Source organism: Podarcis filfolensis (genome assembly GCF_964270895.1).
Source record: "Podarcis filfolensis genome assembly, chromosome: 10".
In the NCBI taxonomy this organism is placed as follows: Eukaryota; Metazoa; Chordata; class Lepidosauria; order Squamata; family Lacertidae; genus Podarcis; species Podarcis filfolensis.
The window spans coordinates 34,291,638-34,310,918 of record NC_139612.1 but is presented as its reverse complement, the minus strand read 5'-3'; the positions used below and the strand labels follow the sequence as shown (position 1 = coordinate 34,310,918).

General features: G+C 40.7%; 1 protein-coding gene across 5 annotated transcripts in view; it reads right to left on the bottom strand.

The window, feature by feature from the left end:
* NAV3 (neuron navigator 3) overlaps positions 1 to 19,281 on the bottom strand; it is a 448,840-nt gene that overhangs the window by 329,288 nt on the left and 100,271 nt on the right. For all 5 annotated transcript variants that reach the window (XM_083573284.1, XM_083573283.1, XM_083573285.1 and 2 more), the window contains exon 2: positions 6,236 to 6,641. In XM_083573284.1, coding sequence (XP_083429410.1) covers positions 6,236 to 6,307 — 72 coding nt within the window. In that variant the 5' untranslated portion in view covers positions 6,308 to 6,641. The remainder of the gene's footprint in view (positions 1 to 6,235; positions 6,642 to 19,281) is intronic.

The window sequence follows — 19,281 nt, the reverse complement described above, 5'->3', positions numbered from 1 at the left end:
CTACATCAGGAATGGGAAACCTGTGACCCTAATTCTGGAACCCCAGATTGCACTGCTGGATAAATCTCAGATATTTTAAATAAATAAAGGAAGCAATAGTGTTGTCAACAAACTTAAAATGTTAAGTTTCACAATTTAATTTTAATATAGACAATGCTCATGTTTTTCTAAAACTAATTCGAAAAATGAGACTGCCTTAATTCTCTCTCTCTCTCTCTCTCTCTCTCTCTCTCTCTCTCGTGTGTGTGTGTGTGTGTGTGTGTGTAACAGCAGTGTCACCTTCTTTTGCTGCTCATTCACTAAAAGTAGTGAGGTATGTGTCACAAATATTTCTCTGCTCTTTGGCATAATACAGAGAATTAGTTATCTATGTATACGCTTGACTTCTGTTCCTCAAGCAGGAAAATCCTCATGAGTACTAGAGGGTTTTCCACAGCACAAATGATCAAAAAGCATCTTCATCTATCTCATCCGCTCCAGGCACAGAATACAGCAGTCAAGGGTACTTCAAATCCAGAGGCTGCTTCAACAGCTGATTGCTTGGGTAAGCAGATTTCAAATTCATTGGCATTCTTGCCATGTAGGTATGGATTTCAAGCTGCACTGACAGCATCCTTTGGTCACAAACCAAAGTTTGCATCCTTTCATTGCAAACTTCAAAGTCAATTGATTACATAAGAGTGCAATGCGTTTTCTGTGTGATGCTGAACCAAAGGAAATCAGGAGGGATGCAACTGACCTTGTGCGATATACTTCAGTACCTCAGGAATTTCCAGGGGAAAGAAGCGAGAAAGTGTGAATTCTCATGAGTGGGCTGCTGAATGGCAATGCCTTTCAGGACAATTTAAGATCATGTATACTATTTATTACGACAACTAAAGCAATGCACATTCCTGGCTACATTAAAAACAAAAAAGCCTCTATGTTCTTCTATTTGATTCTAAATCTAAATAGTTACAGTAGTCTTACATCACTTGGGCAACACATTTTTAAAGTAAGCAGAACGCTGGCAGCAATTCTAGATCTGTTGCATATGTATACAATGAAATATAGTGCTCAGTTTTTTAAAAAATAAAAACTGTGGTGTTCACCTTTGTTTCAGTAAGTGCTCACAAACCAAACAGCAACTGTGGAGCTAGAACTAGAGCAGGAATGAGGAACCTGTAGTTCTGTAGTTGTTGCTGGACTGCAAGCCCCATCATCCCTGACCACTGGCCATGTTGGCTAGAGCTGATGAGAATTGGAGTCCAACCACATATGTGGGGCCACAGGTTTCATTTTCCCCAATTTGGAGTAAGTTAATTACAGGGCTGTCATCTTTTTATAAAATGTACAGTACAAATTTGTGCAGTACAAATAACTAAGTGAAATTAATTAACCAGATGCTAGATACAGCCAATAAAAAGGGTGTGGTTTCTTAACTTAACTTCTTTTCTGAACTAGCCTCAAAGTGACTTTCAACAGATTTCAATAATATTTGTAACCAAGGCAATATTTAAAAGCCAGCCCCTCTCACAAGGAAGTATTAATCACTACCCTGGCCCGATCAGCTGTCCCCTCCCTGCTACTTTTTATCAGCAATGAGGGGCAAGGAGCAAGAGCCTGGACCAAACCAGGCACCTTGTCCATATCTTCTAACTTTGCTAAGATAACTGGACTCTGCATGGCTCTTGAGATTCATCTCCTGTAACAACAGTGTCAAGGTCCTGGCAGATGCAAGTGATTTTATCCTCAAAATGTTTTGCAAATGAGTCACAGAGAGCTACCACTGGTTCTACCACCTACTTTGGACCAGATTGTAAAAGGCCCCATACTACCCAGAAAATCACTACCAGACAGCATGGTGAGGATGCACTGGAGGCAGCAAAGTATGCCTTCTTTATTGCCTTCACTGTCACTGAGTAAACTTGATAATAAGCACTCGCCAGTGTTTGATTGCATTTGTCTGTAGTTTTCCTCCACTTGTGTTCAAGCCGTCTCCCATCTTGTTTCAATACCCTGAGTTCTGGAGTACATGAAGGAGCCAAGCAGCCTATATGAAGCTCAGGGGTGATCATGTCATCAATGGCCCAAGCCATTCTCATGTTCTACAAATTGGCCAGGGTTTCAACAGGAGCACCAGTCATATCAGCCAGAGAATCTTCTAGAGCTGCTTGGAAGACAATTGGATCCATCATCCTCCAAGAAGGGACCATCCTAAAAAATCCCCTGCCTCTGCAGGAGGTAAAAGGTACTGAAAGCCTAAATCTACCCAGCAACAGTAGCTGGACTGAAGTGCTCTTTCAAGCAAGAAGTGTGGAATCAAGCACTCCCACAGCCACTGTTTCTTTGACCAACCTGGTTTTTCCCTTTCTGCAATGTTCTTCCTAGAAGACAAGTGATGCAATCTCCAACAAACCCTTAGGTCTCAGGTCAATAGAAAGGGCCAAAGCATATCCCCTTCAGTTCTGCAGACCCAGGGCTACTCCCATCCCTGCCTGAAAACAAACGGAAGGTGACAGATTCCTAGTAATTTGTTCATATAGGTTTTTTCCCATCATTGACCATCACTACACTCACCTGGGGCTGATGGTGCCTGTGAAACCAACAGCAGTTATCCACAGATTAGGTGTGTGCTATCATTATAAGCTAATGATTCTGTGTGCCTTGCTCCTGTTTATGGTTTTGGTCTACCACAAGGCATAAGTACAATAAGAGCAGGATCCAGACAGCTCTCTTAATTGGGAAAGCAGGGACACGATGAAGGGCAATTTTACATGCCATCAGCTGATCTCATCATCACATGGAAAACTGACAACATTGTGTGGAAGGAAAGACAAGGAAATGATGGTCATGAACTTGTTCAATTAAAGAAGAAAAAAGTCATTTGAATTTTAACGTAAGCTGTTGTTTTGCTTCATATTTATATAAAAATGCTATTTAATTCCCACAGGTATACAAAGCTGTAACACTTAATCATTAGGGGTTTTTTTTCCTGAATAAAATAACCCACACATTTTGTATTTTGGTTTATGAGATACATTCACACATTAGTGTCATCTTGTCAAGTTCTTCTCCAAGGCGTTCAGAGGTGGAAGACAATTTAAACACTGACAACCGAGTTCTTCAGGATTGCAGATGCAAGAGCTTTGGAGGGGAAATGTTTAAAAGCACTGCGATGATGTCACAAGTGTGTGAGTACAGGAAGATCTCCATGATGCCACATCAATCCACTCACAGAGAATCTAGTTAGCACTGAATATACAATTACCCCAAGCCAAGAAAGTAATCAGACCAAACTCTCTTTCCCCTCCCTGCTCCCCTCCCCTGCAACTCGCTTCACCTAGTGCTTATCAATAAATATGAAGCACTGTTCATTTCAGCAACACAAGAACCTGCTAACACAAACAATTGCTAAATAGCTGAGCTGTTTTGAGCACAGACGCAAAACAGTATAGCTGCTACTATGCCTTAATGAAATTAATTTGCGATCAGCTATGTGGTAGCAACAGGAGCTTCAAACCTGTTGCTGGTGAAATGCATAGCAGTAACTAATAAATGCAACATTGCAAGGCAAGACCATGTTTTGTAAAAAGTGCCTCATGGAATGGGAACACACATAAAATACACAACTCCTGAGCCTGACAAGGCTACAGCTGCAGCAGTCATTCAAGCATTCCCCTTTGTCTGTTCAGTGCTAGCAGGTGTCCTTTGAAGATAGTAAGCAATATGAGCAGTTTGCATCCAGCAAACTAGTTCTGTAGAGCACTTAAGCAAAAACATACTGCATTCATTGAGGATTTCTGAAAGTAGTTTTACCTTCAAAGTCAGAAGGGAGAAGACTCTAAAATCTTATCCTTTATGTTTATATGTTTTGCATTTGTGATATTTTTACCAATGTTAAATAAATAACTAACCATAAAGGAGAGAATGCCTCTTCTGAGATGGCACTGATGCTTTCCAGAGCTGCATGGTGATGCATACATGAGTCACAGAAAGCATTGTCAGAGAAAAAATATCATGGTTTGGCTTAGCATTTCATCCACTCTCTTGGTCAGCCAAGAACAAAACCTTTGATACAGTGGGTGGTTTGTCTGGAGTGAGTTTGACTTAGCATTACATGCAAACCAGGCCTATGTAAATCATCTCTTCAGCCCAAATGAGTGGATACTGCCCACCAGTTTAGGGATGGCTCAGAAAGAATCAGTTCAAGGACTCTGGTAGAACTGTAGCTGAGTCAGTGTTGTTATATTATCTTAATTTGTAAGCTGCATTTCCACATAACTATGCCCTAAGTGATGAATAACACACAAACTAACACCTATCAATGCATCACTACAATAGACAGAGCCTGATACAATTTCATTTAAAATCCAAATATAACAACTCAACTAAACAATACTAACATTGTGAAATATTAAGTTCATTACAAGGTCAGCAATGTTAGTTCCTGAAACATTGACCAGTGCCCTGTGCTCATGAATTGCAATATTTCCTCAAGTCATAAAAAAGAGCAATTTTTCCAAGTGCTGTCTAATTTGTTAGCAGCTGTTGCTTGACAAGCAGAGAAACACTTGATTTTCTTATGTTTTTTTTTTATTGTTGGAAATGAACATGTAGACATTAAAATTCAATTCAACAACCAGTTATAGTAACCAATATCTTCAATACCACTAGCAAAATAGATAAATAAGGTTTTCAATGGCTCTCACCAACCTGACTCCAGCTGAAAATGGTGGTTCTATAACTGAAGTGTTGGCATTTCAAGACTGAAAACTTGGGATGTAAAACACTAGAAACTGGATTCATACATATCAGTTACTTCATACACAATAGACAAAATACAGTGCAACCACAACAATCAGCAGATTGTTCAAACCACACCTATTGTTATACAGACAGCCATAAAACCCACCACAGGGCTATGAAACTGAACACAGGTGACATTAGAAGGAAAATCCATTTCCCTTTGCCTCAATGGCAAACATAGCAGTCTTATGTTACAAACATATACCCTCTTACCTGGAAGTAAGTCCCATTGAACTCAATGGTTCTTACTTCTGAGTAGATATGTATAGGATTGCACTGTTATTCAATCTTCTGCCAAGTATGACATACTGAGAAGCCGAAGTCAGCCAATAAAATGTCCTAACACCATCAACACAAACTAAATGGGATAGATTTTGCTGTTCAGACATCCATGAAGGCAACCAGACTTCAGTAGTAACTGCATTTCTTCATAGCTTTGCAAACAGCAAATGGAACATATAGAAACAAGACAAGAAGAAACCATTCAAGGCCAACCTCCTTCTCAGCAGAAGGATATTCCGAAAATATCCACTGGTGAACACCTTACTTTTGCCACACAATGTCTCCTCTACAGCTACCCAAAAAGGCTTTCTTTTAGCGCACGTAGAATTGGTGTTTGTGGTTTGCTTTTTGTTTTTTACAAAATGAAGATCAATTGACTTTCAACTGGTTGGTGTAATGATCTGTCAGAATCAAGGTTCTCCATTATGGAGGGAGCCTCCACAGACACAAAGGTTCTCTGCTGTAGAAGTTAACTTTCATCCCACAAAGCAGACAGGAGAATTCACACAACACTGGGGACAGGGATAAACACACACCTCTGCTGCACCTGTATTCCCTCATAGCGTAATAACAGCTGTACAGGGCACCTATTAAAAACAGGAAGTATTCTTCCTCATCAAGTTTGTAAATTAACCCAGGAAACATGAAACAAGATGTGGCTATCCAATAGCTTAATTATTCTATTTCCTTCAATTAAAGACCATTTTTTAAAAGCAAATGCAACACATTTGATCGTTCTACACATAATGCTAACAAGCATTAATTACATTGAAATGCAGTTTTCCCAGTTACCATCGGAAGAGTCTGGGAAGAGCAAATTGTCACTCCCATCGCGAGGAAGAACGTATTCAAACAAGGTCAGCACAAAGTTAACAATATTGCTTACTACAGGAGACATTTGGCACAGAGTCAGGAACGGCAGGAAAGTGAATGTTTTTGACAACCAATTTGCCAGATAATTTCAAGACCCTTTGGAAGTCAGATTATCAGGTAGCAATGAAAATCAGCTGCACAGAAACAGACTGATAGCAATAAGGATACATATAAGAAAACATTTAATTTTACACAGTGTTTTGTAAAGGTTAGAGCATTCAAAAAAATATATTTGTGGAGAAAGGGGATACAAATTTTAAAAGACATTCAATTGTCAAAAGTAGGTTTTTACCTTTTTCTGATCTTCTAGCTTGTGGCTGAGCGGATTCCTTCCATGCCTGCTCATTTCTGAAGGTAAATCCATCACATCCGTTCCTTGTCCCTCAAAATGGAATTTGTACCTTGGAACAGCAAACTAATCCACAACGTATGGGCTACGGACACAGAGACGCACTGCTTTTTCCATCACACACCTTAGTGGAAATTCACCACCTCCAAGGAATGGTTTAAAAATCCAGCGACTGGGTAGAGGAAATAAATTTCACGATTCTCTCTTCGGACCTTCTGAATCAACATATCGTTCTTAAAAGACAATACATCCAAAGAGAAATGTTCATCCGCTCCTTTAAGCTCCAACTGTTATCTGTTGCTTCCTATACAAGCTTCCATTTTTTAAAGGTTACATCCTGTCTGTGAATCTGTTGAGGAGGGGGAAAAGACATTTAATTATTACTATATTTTTCTTTTTATATGTGGAAGAAGCTGGTTAACTGAGAAGCAAATTATCAGTAAAAATATAGTATACACAAAAGGTTTATTCAGTCATTTCCTCAACATATTTACTGAGAAATGTCCCATCAAAGAGTCCAGTGGGTCTTATTTCCAACTAAGTGTGATTGCCCAGTCTTCCCTTTTGCCCAACACAACGTACTGAACAGCCTTTAAAGTAAATGCATTTATTGGAAGCCCCATTGGTTTCAATGCAGTTTCCAAGGATGAAACTGCAACTTTATGGCCAATCCTCAAAAAGTGTGAAATTGCAGCTTTTAACCCCTGGCTCATAACCAACAACAGAGCAACAGCACCTTGAGCAACACAAAGCTAGACTAAGCTAGACCTGTCATCTTCCATGGCAGGTAGGTGCATGAAGTTATCAGGCAGTTCAGATCTAGGCAGCTTTAAGGATGAAGGGTCTCAAGACTTGCTGGTAGAGTGACGAACACTTTTGAGGTTCTAGACTAAGCTAGACTAAGCTAGACCTGTCATCTTCCATGGCAGGTAGTTGCATGAAGTTATCAGGCAGTTCAGATCTAGGCTCAGATTAAGGATGAAGGGTCTCAAGACTTGCTGGTAGAGTGACGAACACTTTTGAGGTCCACCTGCAAACACCCACTCGGAGTTGTGGAGCCCTGGGAGGTGGTGAAGCACCCTACTCACCCAAAAGGGTGATGTTCACGGGAAGGCAGTACCTTCCCTTAAACACTACCTTCTTACCTTGGCAGCGCTGGCTCACAGAATTTGTTGTGTGCAGTTAGCATCACACAGCCTGCTTCCTTTCTGTAAATGTGTTGCACTAATTTAATGAATGTGGCCCAGTTCACCTAACCTTTGTGTCTTGCCTCCTTATTTCCATACGTGGTCACCATCAGTCCTTTAGTCACTGCCTTGTGAATCAGACTAGCCCAGGCTTCCTCAACCTCGGCCCTCCAGATGTTTTGAGACTACAATTCCCATCATCCCTGACCACTGGTCCTGCTAGCTAGGGATCGTGGGAGGTGTAGGCCAAAAACATCTGGAGCCCCTTACCACAATCAAGAATGCTACAGAAAAATGACAGCAACAGCATCTTAAGGACAAAACAAGATGTGATGGCAACAGACCCATTCAAACTCATGTTTGTACTGATAAATCAGATATGTGGTCTGAAAGCAAAAATGGGGCGGGGTGCAAGAAGAAGAAGAAGAAGAAGAAGAAGAAGAAGAAGAAGAAGAAGTAGTAAAGCAGCTGATGCTTGTTCTCAAGTATATGCTAAAATCTGTAAAATATTGATTTACTTAGTGCAATTAAAAACTAAATTCAATTTGTATTAATTTTTTTTAAAAAGAAAGTTTCTGTGATTTTAAATATTCATTTTAAGTGCATAATATTTTCTGGCTTGTGAAAAGGTAGGGGAACATAGTTGAGATGATTTTTCTTCATTCGTCCTTGGACCACGATTTTCCAGTAGGTTGGAGCTGTTGTTTTTCTTTTAATCAGGTAAAACTTCCGGTGTCAAGTTAGAATTCTGCCATATTTCTTGTAGAATTCAGGAAGACTGGGTATGCTAATAATGGCCTGCATGCTTCAATAATAATGCAAAAATTCTTATAAAACCCCAATGTCACATTTCATGTTATGTCTGTCTGCATAGTCAAAGAAGTTTGCAAAGTTAGAAACAAAATTATAGAATGGACTGACATTAGCATTTCACCTCGGGGTCTTTTAATGCCATTGCTTTGTGAGATGTGTCTTGTGGGAGGGGCACAGTTTTTCAAGGCGGGGGAGTCCCCTATCATTTATCGTCTACCAAAAGCTGGAGTCTGTCTTGATTCATAGAGTCCCCCAGAGCCACTTATCACTGGCCCAGCAATTTGTTACTTCCACACAAAGCATTCTCTGAAATTGGCTTGGATTCTGGCTCTACCCATGTCAAAAAGTCAAATGAATATGCCCTCTATCTTTTCCCTGCCTCATTTTCAAGTAAATAGCAGCTTCCCTGTACAGATTGAGATGCCATGCACAGGACCCCAAACCTTCCGTTATTTATCATTTTATTTCAGTCTTGGAAAGGCTGCCAAGCAAGTATGTCCTTCCTTTTATCTCCTCCATCATTCAATTTGTTGGTCACCGAGCAGAAGAGAAAGAAAATATATCCAAGGTATACTCTAGACAGGTAGTCAATAACAATGTACTCTCACCCTGCTTTTCATTGCAATTTTCCTATGGGTTTATTGTGCAAGATAGGTGTGTCCAAGGCACAACAAAACCTACACCATGGACTAAGAGTAAGTGACAGTCTTGAAAACAAACAGGGATATTACTTGAAAGCTAAATTGCTGGGGACACATATGCTCTGGATGAGTTTTTCTTTTTCTTTCTTCCTTCCTTCCTTCCTTCCTTCCTTTCTTTGATAATTAAAAATCAGAGATATAACCATTTTATAGTAAAACAAAACAAAGCATTGCACTGATTATGTAGTATTAAAGAAACATTTTGCTCAGAATTGGAGAAAAAACTCCTACCAACCATGAGCAAGACTTTTCTTGAAAAGGCAAGTTTCACATCTGAGGCTGGGACGACAGCAGCATGATGAATGCACTAGTACAGGTGTAGCAATCCACACAGGCCTCGCTCCATTCCCTCTTCAAGTGCTTCTGTTTGGCTACAATGTATTATTGCACTGTGGTAATGCAGGAGTTAGGGACGCGGGTGGCGCTGTGGGTAAAACCTCAGCGCCTAGGACTTGCCGATCGCATGGTCGGCGGTTCGAATCCCCGCGGTGGGGTGCGCTCCCGTCGTTCGGTCCCAGCGCCTGCCAACCTAGCAGTTCGAAAGCACCCCTGGGTGCAAGTAGATGAATAGGGACCGCTTACCAGTGGGAAGGTAAACAGTGTTCCGCGTGCTGCGCTGGCTCGCCAGATGCAGCTTGTCACCCTGGCCACGTGTCCCGGAAGTGTCTTCGGACAGCGCTGGCTCCCGGCCTCTAGAGTGAGATGAGCGCACAACCCTAGAGTCTGTTAAGACTGGCCCGTACGGGCAGGGGTACCTTTACCTTTACCTTTAATGCAGGAGTTAAGGAAGCTTTTTCAGTCCAAGGGCTGCATTCCCTTCTGAGCAAACTTCCTTGGGTCACAAACCAGTGGTGGGCAGGGTCAGAGGCAAAAGTGGCCAGAGCAAAAATTTTACCTTTGTACAATAGGCTAGCTTATACACACCCACCCACACAACCCTCTATCCTCCATCTAAGCAAGCAAGAGACATTATCATCATAGTTCAAGGATGAATTCCAGCCAGGCAAAAACACGCAAGCAGGGTGCAAAGCTGGGCTAATGAGGGGTGTGGCCTGAGGGTCCCAACAACTAGACAGAGAGGCCAGAGGGTCATTTGCAGCCCTTGGCCTCAGGTTCCCTCCCCCTCCCCCCGCCGGTGATAATGCCTCTTTTATTGACTGAATGGAGGGGTGTGTGTGCACCACTTTGGGCTCTGTCTGGCCACTCTGTATAGACTCAATAAAATTACTGGACATTACTAACTCAGGTTCATTAGTTTCAGTGGGTACCCCTGGTTGAAGACAACCCATTTTCTGCTGGTTGAAAGAATGGCTGCTTCTGGAAAACACAGACATCTTGGACTTAGAAGGTTTTAACAATGTATTTGGATGGCATGCATATCTGTGGTATGACAAGGTCAAAGCGCATAAAGTATTTAAAAACCATATTGTCAGGAAAGCATTGTTTAACATTTGGATAAGATACAAGGACTTATTGGAAAATAAAACCCCAAGGTGGCTGTCACCAATGGAAGCAAAAGCCCAGAAAAAGCTCAATATGGAGGCCAAATGGCCGAAATATTGGGAAATTTTGGAACAAGAGGGAGATAGACTGAAACTGCAGAGTTTTGAGAAACTAAAAAACAAAGTGCGAGATTGGCTTCATTATTATCAGATAATGGAGGCATATAATTTGGACAAGAAAATTGGCTTCCAGGTGGAAAAATCAAAATTAGAAACAGAACTGTTAGAACCCAAAACTAAGATTTTGTCAAAGATGTATAACTTGCTGTTGAAATGGAATACTCAGGATGAAACGGTGAAATCTGCTATGATTAAATGGGCACAAGATGTTGGACATAACATTATGTTTGCTGACTGGGAACAGTTATGGACCACAGGTATGAAGTTTACGGCATGCAATGCCTTAAGAGAGAATATTATGAAGATGATATACAGGTGGTACATGACCCCAGTCAAGCTTGCAAAAATCTATCATTTGCCCGATAATAAATGTTGGAAATGTAAAGAAACTGAAGGTACATTCTTTCACCTTTGGTGGACGTGCCCAAGGATTAAGGCTTTCTGGGAAATGATCTATAATGAAATGAAAAAGGTATTTAAATATACCTTCCTGAAGAAACCAGAGGCCTTTCTTCTCGGCATTGTCGGCCAATTGGTGCCAAAGAAGGACAGAACTTTTTTTATGTACGCTACAACAGCAGCAAGAATACTCATTGCAAAGTATTGGAAGACACAAGATCTACCCACTTTGGAAGAATGGCAGACGAAGGTGATGGACTATATGGGATTGGCAGAAATGACTGGCAGAATCTGAGACCAGGGAGAAGAGTCGGTGGAAGAAGATTGGAAGAAATTCAAAGACTATCTAGAGAAATATTGTAAAATTAATGAATGTTAGAATGATGTTGGATAGAAATTAAGTGGTTTCCAGCTGTAATGCTTTAAGAGAATATGAAAAAAGGGTTATAAATAGGAAAAATTTAATGGTAAGGATTTGCTGAACCAACAATTTGAAGTGGAATACAAAAAAGGGAGGTATGAGGAGGTCCGGGAAACAAGCTAAAGGAAAATAAGCAATGGAAAATCTGTGTGTTTTTAACTATTTTTATTTTGTATTTTTGTTATTTTTTCATTTTTATTGTAATACTTTAAAAAATCTTAATAAATATCTTATAAAAAAAAGAAGACAACCCATTTTAGAAGTATAAAAAGTAGACATAAGGGGTGTTTATTATATTCTCTGGTATTCATTCTATTCTCAGGTATTGTGGTGCCCTGTAATAAACGGAGCAACTCAGATACAGGAATGATCTTTGGCTTAGCTCAGCAAAGAGAACTGCTGTTTAACTCACAGCACTCTATCATCCTGACAGCAGCAGCGAGGACCATGCAGATCAGGTAAGGAATACAAGGTACGGAGAGCAAGAAAATCAGACAGGAAGTTGTACAGTAAAGCAGAGAGAAGTGTGCTGTAAGAGTACCAGTGAGAAAGGCAGGCAATAGTTTCTAGTAATATGGTGGGAGATGGGTGATGCAGAAAACATAATAAACAAGGCAGTGGTTATAACATAGCTCTGGTACTAAAGCTTCTCCCAATGTCCCTGAGGAGCAATCAGTAACTACGCAGCCCTTTCTTCATATTTCATTTCCCAAAAAGCAACATAGTTATGCTATACATGGAGAATGAATGGCACACCATCACTTTTGGATGCTATTATTCTAATGCAAAACAAAACAAAAGGTGGGACACAAGGTCATAGCAGTTGCTATATTGCATCACATTAGAGATCCATCTGGACACAGCAAACTATATTCAGCAGAGGTAACCAAATACCCAGACTAAGATTACAAACAGGGCATGATGAACATAGCCTTCCCTAGAGTTGGTTCCCAATTCTGGTAAACAGCGTTTATAAGGACACTGCATGTGCCATTAGTGGCTATGAAGACTGACCACCATACAGTTATGTCAATTGTTTCTGGAGTTAGTGGGTCTCGGAGCACCCTAGAGAAATAAAATCTATGATGACAACAAGCCCAAACAAACATAAGCACACTTGAAGCTCATCAAAATCAATGGGTGTTAAAAGTGCACTCAAACCTGCAGTGACTTCTGACCCTTGTGCTTATCATGAATTGTTTAAGGAATAATTTGTTTGTTTTAATTTAACCTGTGTCAATTCATTTGACCAATGACTGTGAGGTTACAAAACTAGAGCAAGGGAATAAGGTCTATTTGAAGTGTTATACTTACCTTTTTTTCATTTTTCAGCACAATGCAACATTGCCAATTCAACAATGAGCCACAGTGGTACACAGTATATGAGTATTAGCCCCCACACCCTAGAATAGAGACTCACACAAGAAGATGGGATTAAATGGACACAACTTTATTAGCAGTACGAAAGAATCTGCAGCATGGGACTAAACACCTGCAGGTTGAATTTTGGAAGAGAGCAAAGGAATGCAAAAAAAAAAAGTTTGGACAACACCACCTTGCATAACCTAAACACTATCTTTCATTGCCAAAGGGGAGCTGAAGGGGAGCCTAACCCTTGCCATCCAGCAGGGCACGTCCACAAACCAAGCAAATGCCTCAAGCCACCTTGCAATGTAAGGTGGTTTGTCAGATGGCCTTCGCAAAAGGTGCCTTCGGGTACTTAACCTTAAATGCTGAAAATGCCAAGATGTCACAGATTTGCAGCCAATTAAGCCAAATTAACCACACAGCCCTGATCAGAACAGCACAGGAATAGGTGAAAAGGGCAATCCATTCGGGTTAGAGAACGGTGCTGATAATTCTTACTGTTCTTGATGGTGACTGGCTAATCCTGCATTCTGAAAAGGGTACATAGGTGGGTTGCTAACTGACACTTAAAGAAAGGAAGAGGGCCAAGTCCCTTTTAATAGGAGACAGCTGTCCTCCTCCTATTGACCATCAAAGGTATTGTTAGATAGACTGATTAAGTGAATTTGGCCACAGTGAATTAACTGTGCACTGGTACAATCCAGCCTCCTATACTTCCTTTGGACTAAAAGAAACCCCGTTGTAGGCCTGTGTTTAGAGCCCTGCCAAGAAGCTGTATATAACCCTGTTTAAGAAACCCTTTTCAAGAAACCCTGTTTATTAACTAAGGGAGCCTGAATCATTACTCTAGTTTCAACAGTCACCACGTGCTGTTAAACTGAAATGCACACTGTTCATCCTGGACTTCACTGAAGCCAACAAAAAGACTTCCATGTGATCTAAACAGGCAATTGTCTATTTTAATGCTAGTCAGTATTGTGTCCACATATTGTTCTTCAGCTTTCAGAGCAGCTTCCAAATATCAAAGAGGAAACAGTCCCTGCTCTACATCCATGCTGCATTTGTTTCTATTACAATTGAGGACCTATAGAAACAGAAGGCACACAAAGGTGTCTTGCACAGAAGATGCCAGAAACCAATGTACCTAAGAAAAACGGCTAAGACATAGATAAGAACGATTGCATTAATCCAACTGCCTTTTACTTAGATCTAGCCCAAGCTATCCTTTCTCCATTGCCACTAAACTCATTACGCAGTTTGATTTACTTACCTCTCAAGACAGGTACACTTTATTTCCCCGATTACTAACCTTTGGCTGCTTTACAATAGTCTTACATCGCTTTACATCTCAATTAGCTGACTATACTATATTCAGTTATGTCTTGCTGACCAACTTTACAGGTACTCTAAAAAATAGAATAGCATTTGACTTGAGAGTAAGTGCCACTAATATACTTGGGCTAAGATGAAACAATAAATAATCATAAACCATATGAACCTAGCCAGAATCAATATACTTCAGAGGGCATGTTGCTGGCAGATGCAATAGCTTGCACTGAAATCCTAACCTTACCTAAGTAGAAGTAAACACCATTGAATTCAACAGAGCATAATTCTAGGTAGTTATGCTTAGGATTGTCCTGTTAAATGTTGATATTGTTTGAACACACAGTGACACGTGACACTTCTAATAGAGTCCACCAAAGACCTTTCAAATATTAACTGTTAATTTTCTCTTTTTGAAAAAAATGTTTGTATTATAGTAATCTTTAAATGTAAAAGAAAAAAATCATACACCGTTAACAACTTGAGCAAAAAACTGAACCACAAGATCTACAGTGTTTTATTTCTTCCAAAATTTCTGCCTAGTCTGTTCATCAAAATGTCTATTAAATGCATCAGTATATTCTAGCTATGTTACAAGAGGTCAGAGAAGGTTTATAGAACAAAATCTACTGAGAAGGAGGGGGGGAGAGAGAGGGAGATTAGAAAGTTGTCAGATATTGCTAAAGCCTCAGAGATTGTTTTATGGATGTCTCCCAAACTAACGGCTAATAGGCCATTTTCTTTAATAGCTTTTTTAATAGTTAGGGGTCTTCTCTGCGGCTGACCAGTTGGTTTGTCTGTGCTGTTGATTTTGCTAATCTTTCTCTGGGCACCGTAATAGCAAGGTTAATGTGTTTTTCTACCCTAGTAAAGCTCAATATTATTGATGTGCTTAGGAGTCAAACATCTAAAGTTATATTTGTTTTATGGGTATTTTCTTATAAATATTTTTATCCAATATTATGCAAACTGCTCAGAGATATCATTAAGTGGCCAATACATTTTGTTAAATAAATAAAAAATAAATAAATAAAAATAAATAAAAAATAAATAACATGTTTTAACAAATAATTGAAGTGAATCAGAATTTATAAGATAGTTTTAACGCATGTAAAAAAACAGGGGGGAATGGCAGAATCAACACACCCTAAAATGCTATGAACCACAAATCACTTACTGTAAGAGGTGTCTTAATGTGACCAAGGAGCTCTTTGACATGGAGGAACTTCCCCAGTCATTCAGCAAAAGAACCCAATAGATTTTATGCCCCACCAACCCTCACACTGTCTCCCCTAAGCTGGGTGAGCAAGGCACTGGGCTTTGGGAAGCGGGTGTGAGGCTCTGGCAGGGTCCTGGAGCCCTCTCACCTCCTTCCCAAAGCTTGGAAAACACTAACTAGGCTTTGGGAAGGAGGCAGGAGGACTCTAGGATCCCTTCAGAGGTCCACCCAGGTCCTTTCCAAAGCCCAGTGACTCACTTATCCAGCTTTCAAAAGGTGGTACGAGGCCTATGGGGCAGCTGCATGTTGGTGTTAGCAGTTTCACTCCTCCGATGCTACAGATGAGATTGTTGTAAATCACATGCCTGTCTGGGATGACTCTGGGAAAGGAAGAAGTCTTATCTCTTCTGCTGCAGGTACTATTACACTGTAAAGGTAAAGGGACCCCTGACCATTAGGTCCAGTCGTGACCAACTCTGGGGTTGCAGCGCTCATCTCGCTTTATTGGCCGAGGGAGCCAGTGTACAGCTTCCAGGTCATGTGGCCAGCATGACTAAGCAGCTTCTGGCGAACCAGAGCAGCGCACGGAAACACCGTTTACCTTCCCACCGGAGCAGTACCTATTTATCTACTTGCACTTTGGCGTGCTTTCGAACTGCTAGGTTGGCAGGAGCAGGGACGGAGCAACGGGAGCTCACCCCGTTGCAGGGATTCAAACCGCCGACCTTCTGATCCAGTGGCGTAGCGTGGGGGGTGCAGGGGGGGCGGACCGCACCGGGCGCAACATCTGGGGTTAGGGCAAATCAATGGGTTAGGGGGCGCAAATCCACGGGTTAGGGGGCGCAAATCCACGGGTTAGGGGGCGTAAATTACTTGCCTTGCCCCGGGTGCTGACAACCCACGCTACACCACTGTTCTGATCGGCAAAGTCCTAGGCTCTGTGGTTTAACCCACAGCACCACCCGTGTCCCTATTACACTGTACTTTCGCTTTTGTTTATTTCTGTTTGTTCTCTCAGACCTGGAGATAACAGATGTCATTATGCCTTTGTCTGTACATATTGTGTAAATAAATAGTAGATGAGATCTATTGTATCTCACTCTTCTTTCTGTATTTTGCCAGAAGATTAGTGTGCATATACCAGCTGGTATATGTCGCTGAGCGCACTAGAGAAGGGAGGAAATGCCCTTTTCAGAGCTGCACGTACCGAAGGACACTCAGAGTTTCAGGGGTTTGCAGGCACCCCCAGGGTTTTTCCAACAGTTGGGCCACCCTGCCATAAAGGAACTTGGTGAACAGAGCAGGTCCCTCTGATGAAATCGATATGCAGAAGTCACTACTTCTGCAAACATCAAACACTGGATCTAGTAGTTAAAGGTCACTGATAGCTGTTGCTGGGTTCACTTGCACTACACATTTTCTCCCCGAAAGACTACATATTCAAGTAATGGAAAACACTGCAGAGTTCAGATGAAGTTTTGCAGCACTTTAAAGACTGACAAATTCATTATAGTAAATTCTGTAGGAGTAGCCAATTTGGTGCTCTCCATAAGTAGTATATTTTGCTGCAAGAGACTAATATGGCTAGCTTGGTGCAAATCGTAAAGTTCAAGCTTTCCGAATGCAAAGTATAAAATTGAAAGTCTTGTCCACACCTTTCAGGTACTGCAATCACCGGATTACAGAAGTTATTTGATGTAGTATAACCAGGCAAGGAGTGACAGGTCTTGGACTTATTATTGCTGGAAGCCTTCTCTGTGGTAAGGAGTCTGACCTGAGTACTGATGCTTAAGCTGTAAAGGCAGATCTCTTTAAAGTCTACATTATTCCTTAGCAATAAAAAGTGATAGTAGCTGGGGAAAGACCCTTTCATCTGTTCCCACTGCAAATGCTGCCCCAAGCAGCTGTTTAAAGCCACCAAATTATAAGCAAGTCCTGCAACCATCTCAGAAAACTCAATCCGAAAGTAGGAATGTACAAACCAATTGATTTTTTTGTTATTCCTGTTCGTCTCAGCAGAGGATGCTACATTCTTCAAATGGTGTTAAGAAATGAGTAGAAGGAGCTGGAAATGTACAGTGAAAGTTGACCCACCTTCCCTCCTCCAGATTTAGAATTCACATACATTCATTAGATATCAATGATCTGGACATATTTTGCTAAAATTACTTTTAATACATAGAAATATTTGTCAACCATTCAAAGTGTTGTCCTTTTGAATTCTGCCTGGAAACTAATTGACAGCCAATGCAGTCGGGCCAAGATTGATGCTACATACTCAAACCATCTTTCTCCTTGTAAATCATGAGTAAAACTACATTCCTACTAATCAGGTCATAACAGCAACTTAAAACACTATCTATATTTTAAAGGGAATACAGAATAAGATTATATGGTGTAGTATGTCTAATTCCTTGGTTAAAATGCATTTGATATCAGAGGTGACATGAAAGAATGATTATAGTCTTATTATGAGTACGTAACTTTACAGCTTTAGGACTCAAGGAAATTCTTACTGGACCTTCCATTAAAAAAACATCCACACACTTTAAAAGCAGCTATGGCAACTCTGAATTTGATCAGAGCTGTGGTACAGGGGAAGAAGGATATTAACTCTTTTCAGCCAGATTTCCCAGTTGAAATTACACACACATATATACTCAAAGCTGCCATTTAGCCCTGCTGCAGAAAAAATTACAGGTACCTGAATTGTGCCCATATTCTTTCTCCAGCAGAGCTAATAGCTGCTTCAGAGATGGACACAATTTATACTGGAAAAAGAGCCAAGGGGATAAAGGGTTACAATTCTCCCCTCCATCAGCACTGCTGCTCAGATCAAAATCAAAGTGCACATACCATGTGCAGCTGCTTTGAAGTTTAATGTAAAACAACTTCAGAGGGGATTTTAATCAGATTGCCTATGCCATGTCTCTTCTGGCCATCAGGCACATCTAAAGGCATGCTTACCAACCAGCTGAAAAAATAAACAACAGAAACCCAATTCCATATCACAGAGAACACAATATGGGGCAAGAAGAATAAGAGACCATGGAACACGTGTCAGAACTGATGTGTCATACAAGGAATGCATTTGCTTCCTTGCTGGCATGATTTCATATTCCAGAAATGCAAAGTTCTTCCCAAATCTGATGCCTTTCCCACAGCAAATTAAAACTTGCATATATATTTTTTTCCAGCTCTTTACAGATGACAAACATACAACAGCTCTGTTTATATCTAGCAGCAGCATATCCAGAAAATCCTGTTGATGCCCCCATGCCTCAAGGTAAGTCCTGAAAGCAAGAGCCAGAGTTTGGTTTTACCCCTTTGAAATTTGGCCTAAATTTGCATCTATATGCAGATTAGTATATGCAAATTTTCTGGCCAGAATCTTTTAAGGGCTTAGCAATGCCCCTGCTATTACAGAGTCAGCCTACACCTGAGAAGAATGAATACAAACAATCTGCAAAAGCAGGTGGTTATGAATTTAGCAAACTTTGCCTCAAAATTTAAAGCAAAGAAGCACCATTGATACATAACTCCAACCCGCTTTTTGCTCACAAAAAAGAGTCAAAACCTAATGGGAAGGCCTTTCAGATACTGTTGTGACATGTGTCAACTTCATTTATTATCAGTATTGTAAAAATGGGGAGGGGAAGCCTGGACAGGGTTTGCCAACAACACAAAGGCTTCGGAAGACACTAATTAAAGCAGAAGAGTAATGTGGTTAGGACTAGTCAAACAGGAATGCTGGAGGGATGAAAAGATTGTGGAACTAAAAGTAATAATTTCAGCTCTCCAAGGGCAGTTGTCATCTCTGCAAATCATTTTCACAGGATGAGTGGTAGTAGATCAAGTGTGAGAGTCTGGACAAAGATACGTCTTCGCCTTGTAAGTGTGGCTTCATGGATATATATTTGATTAATTTAATGC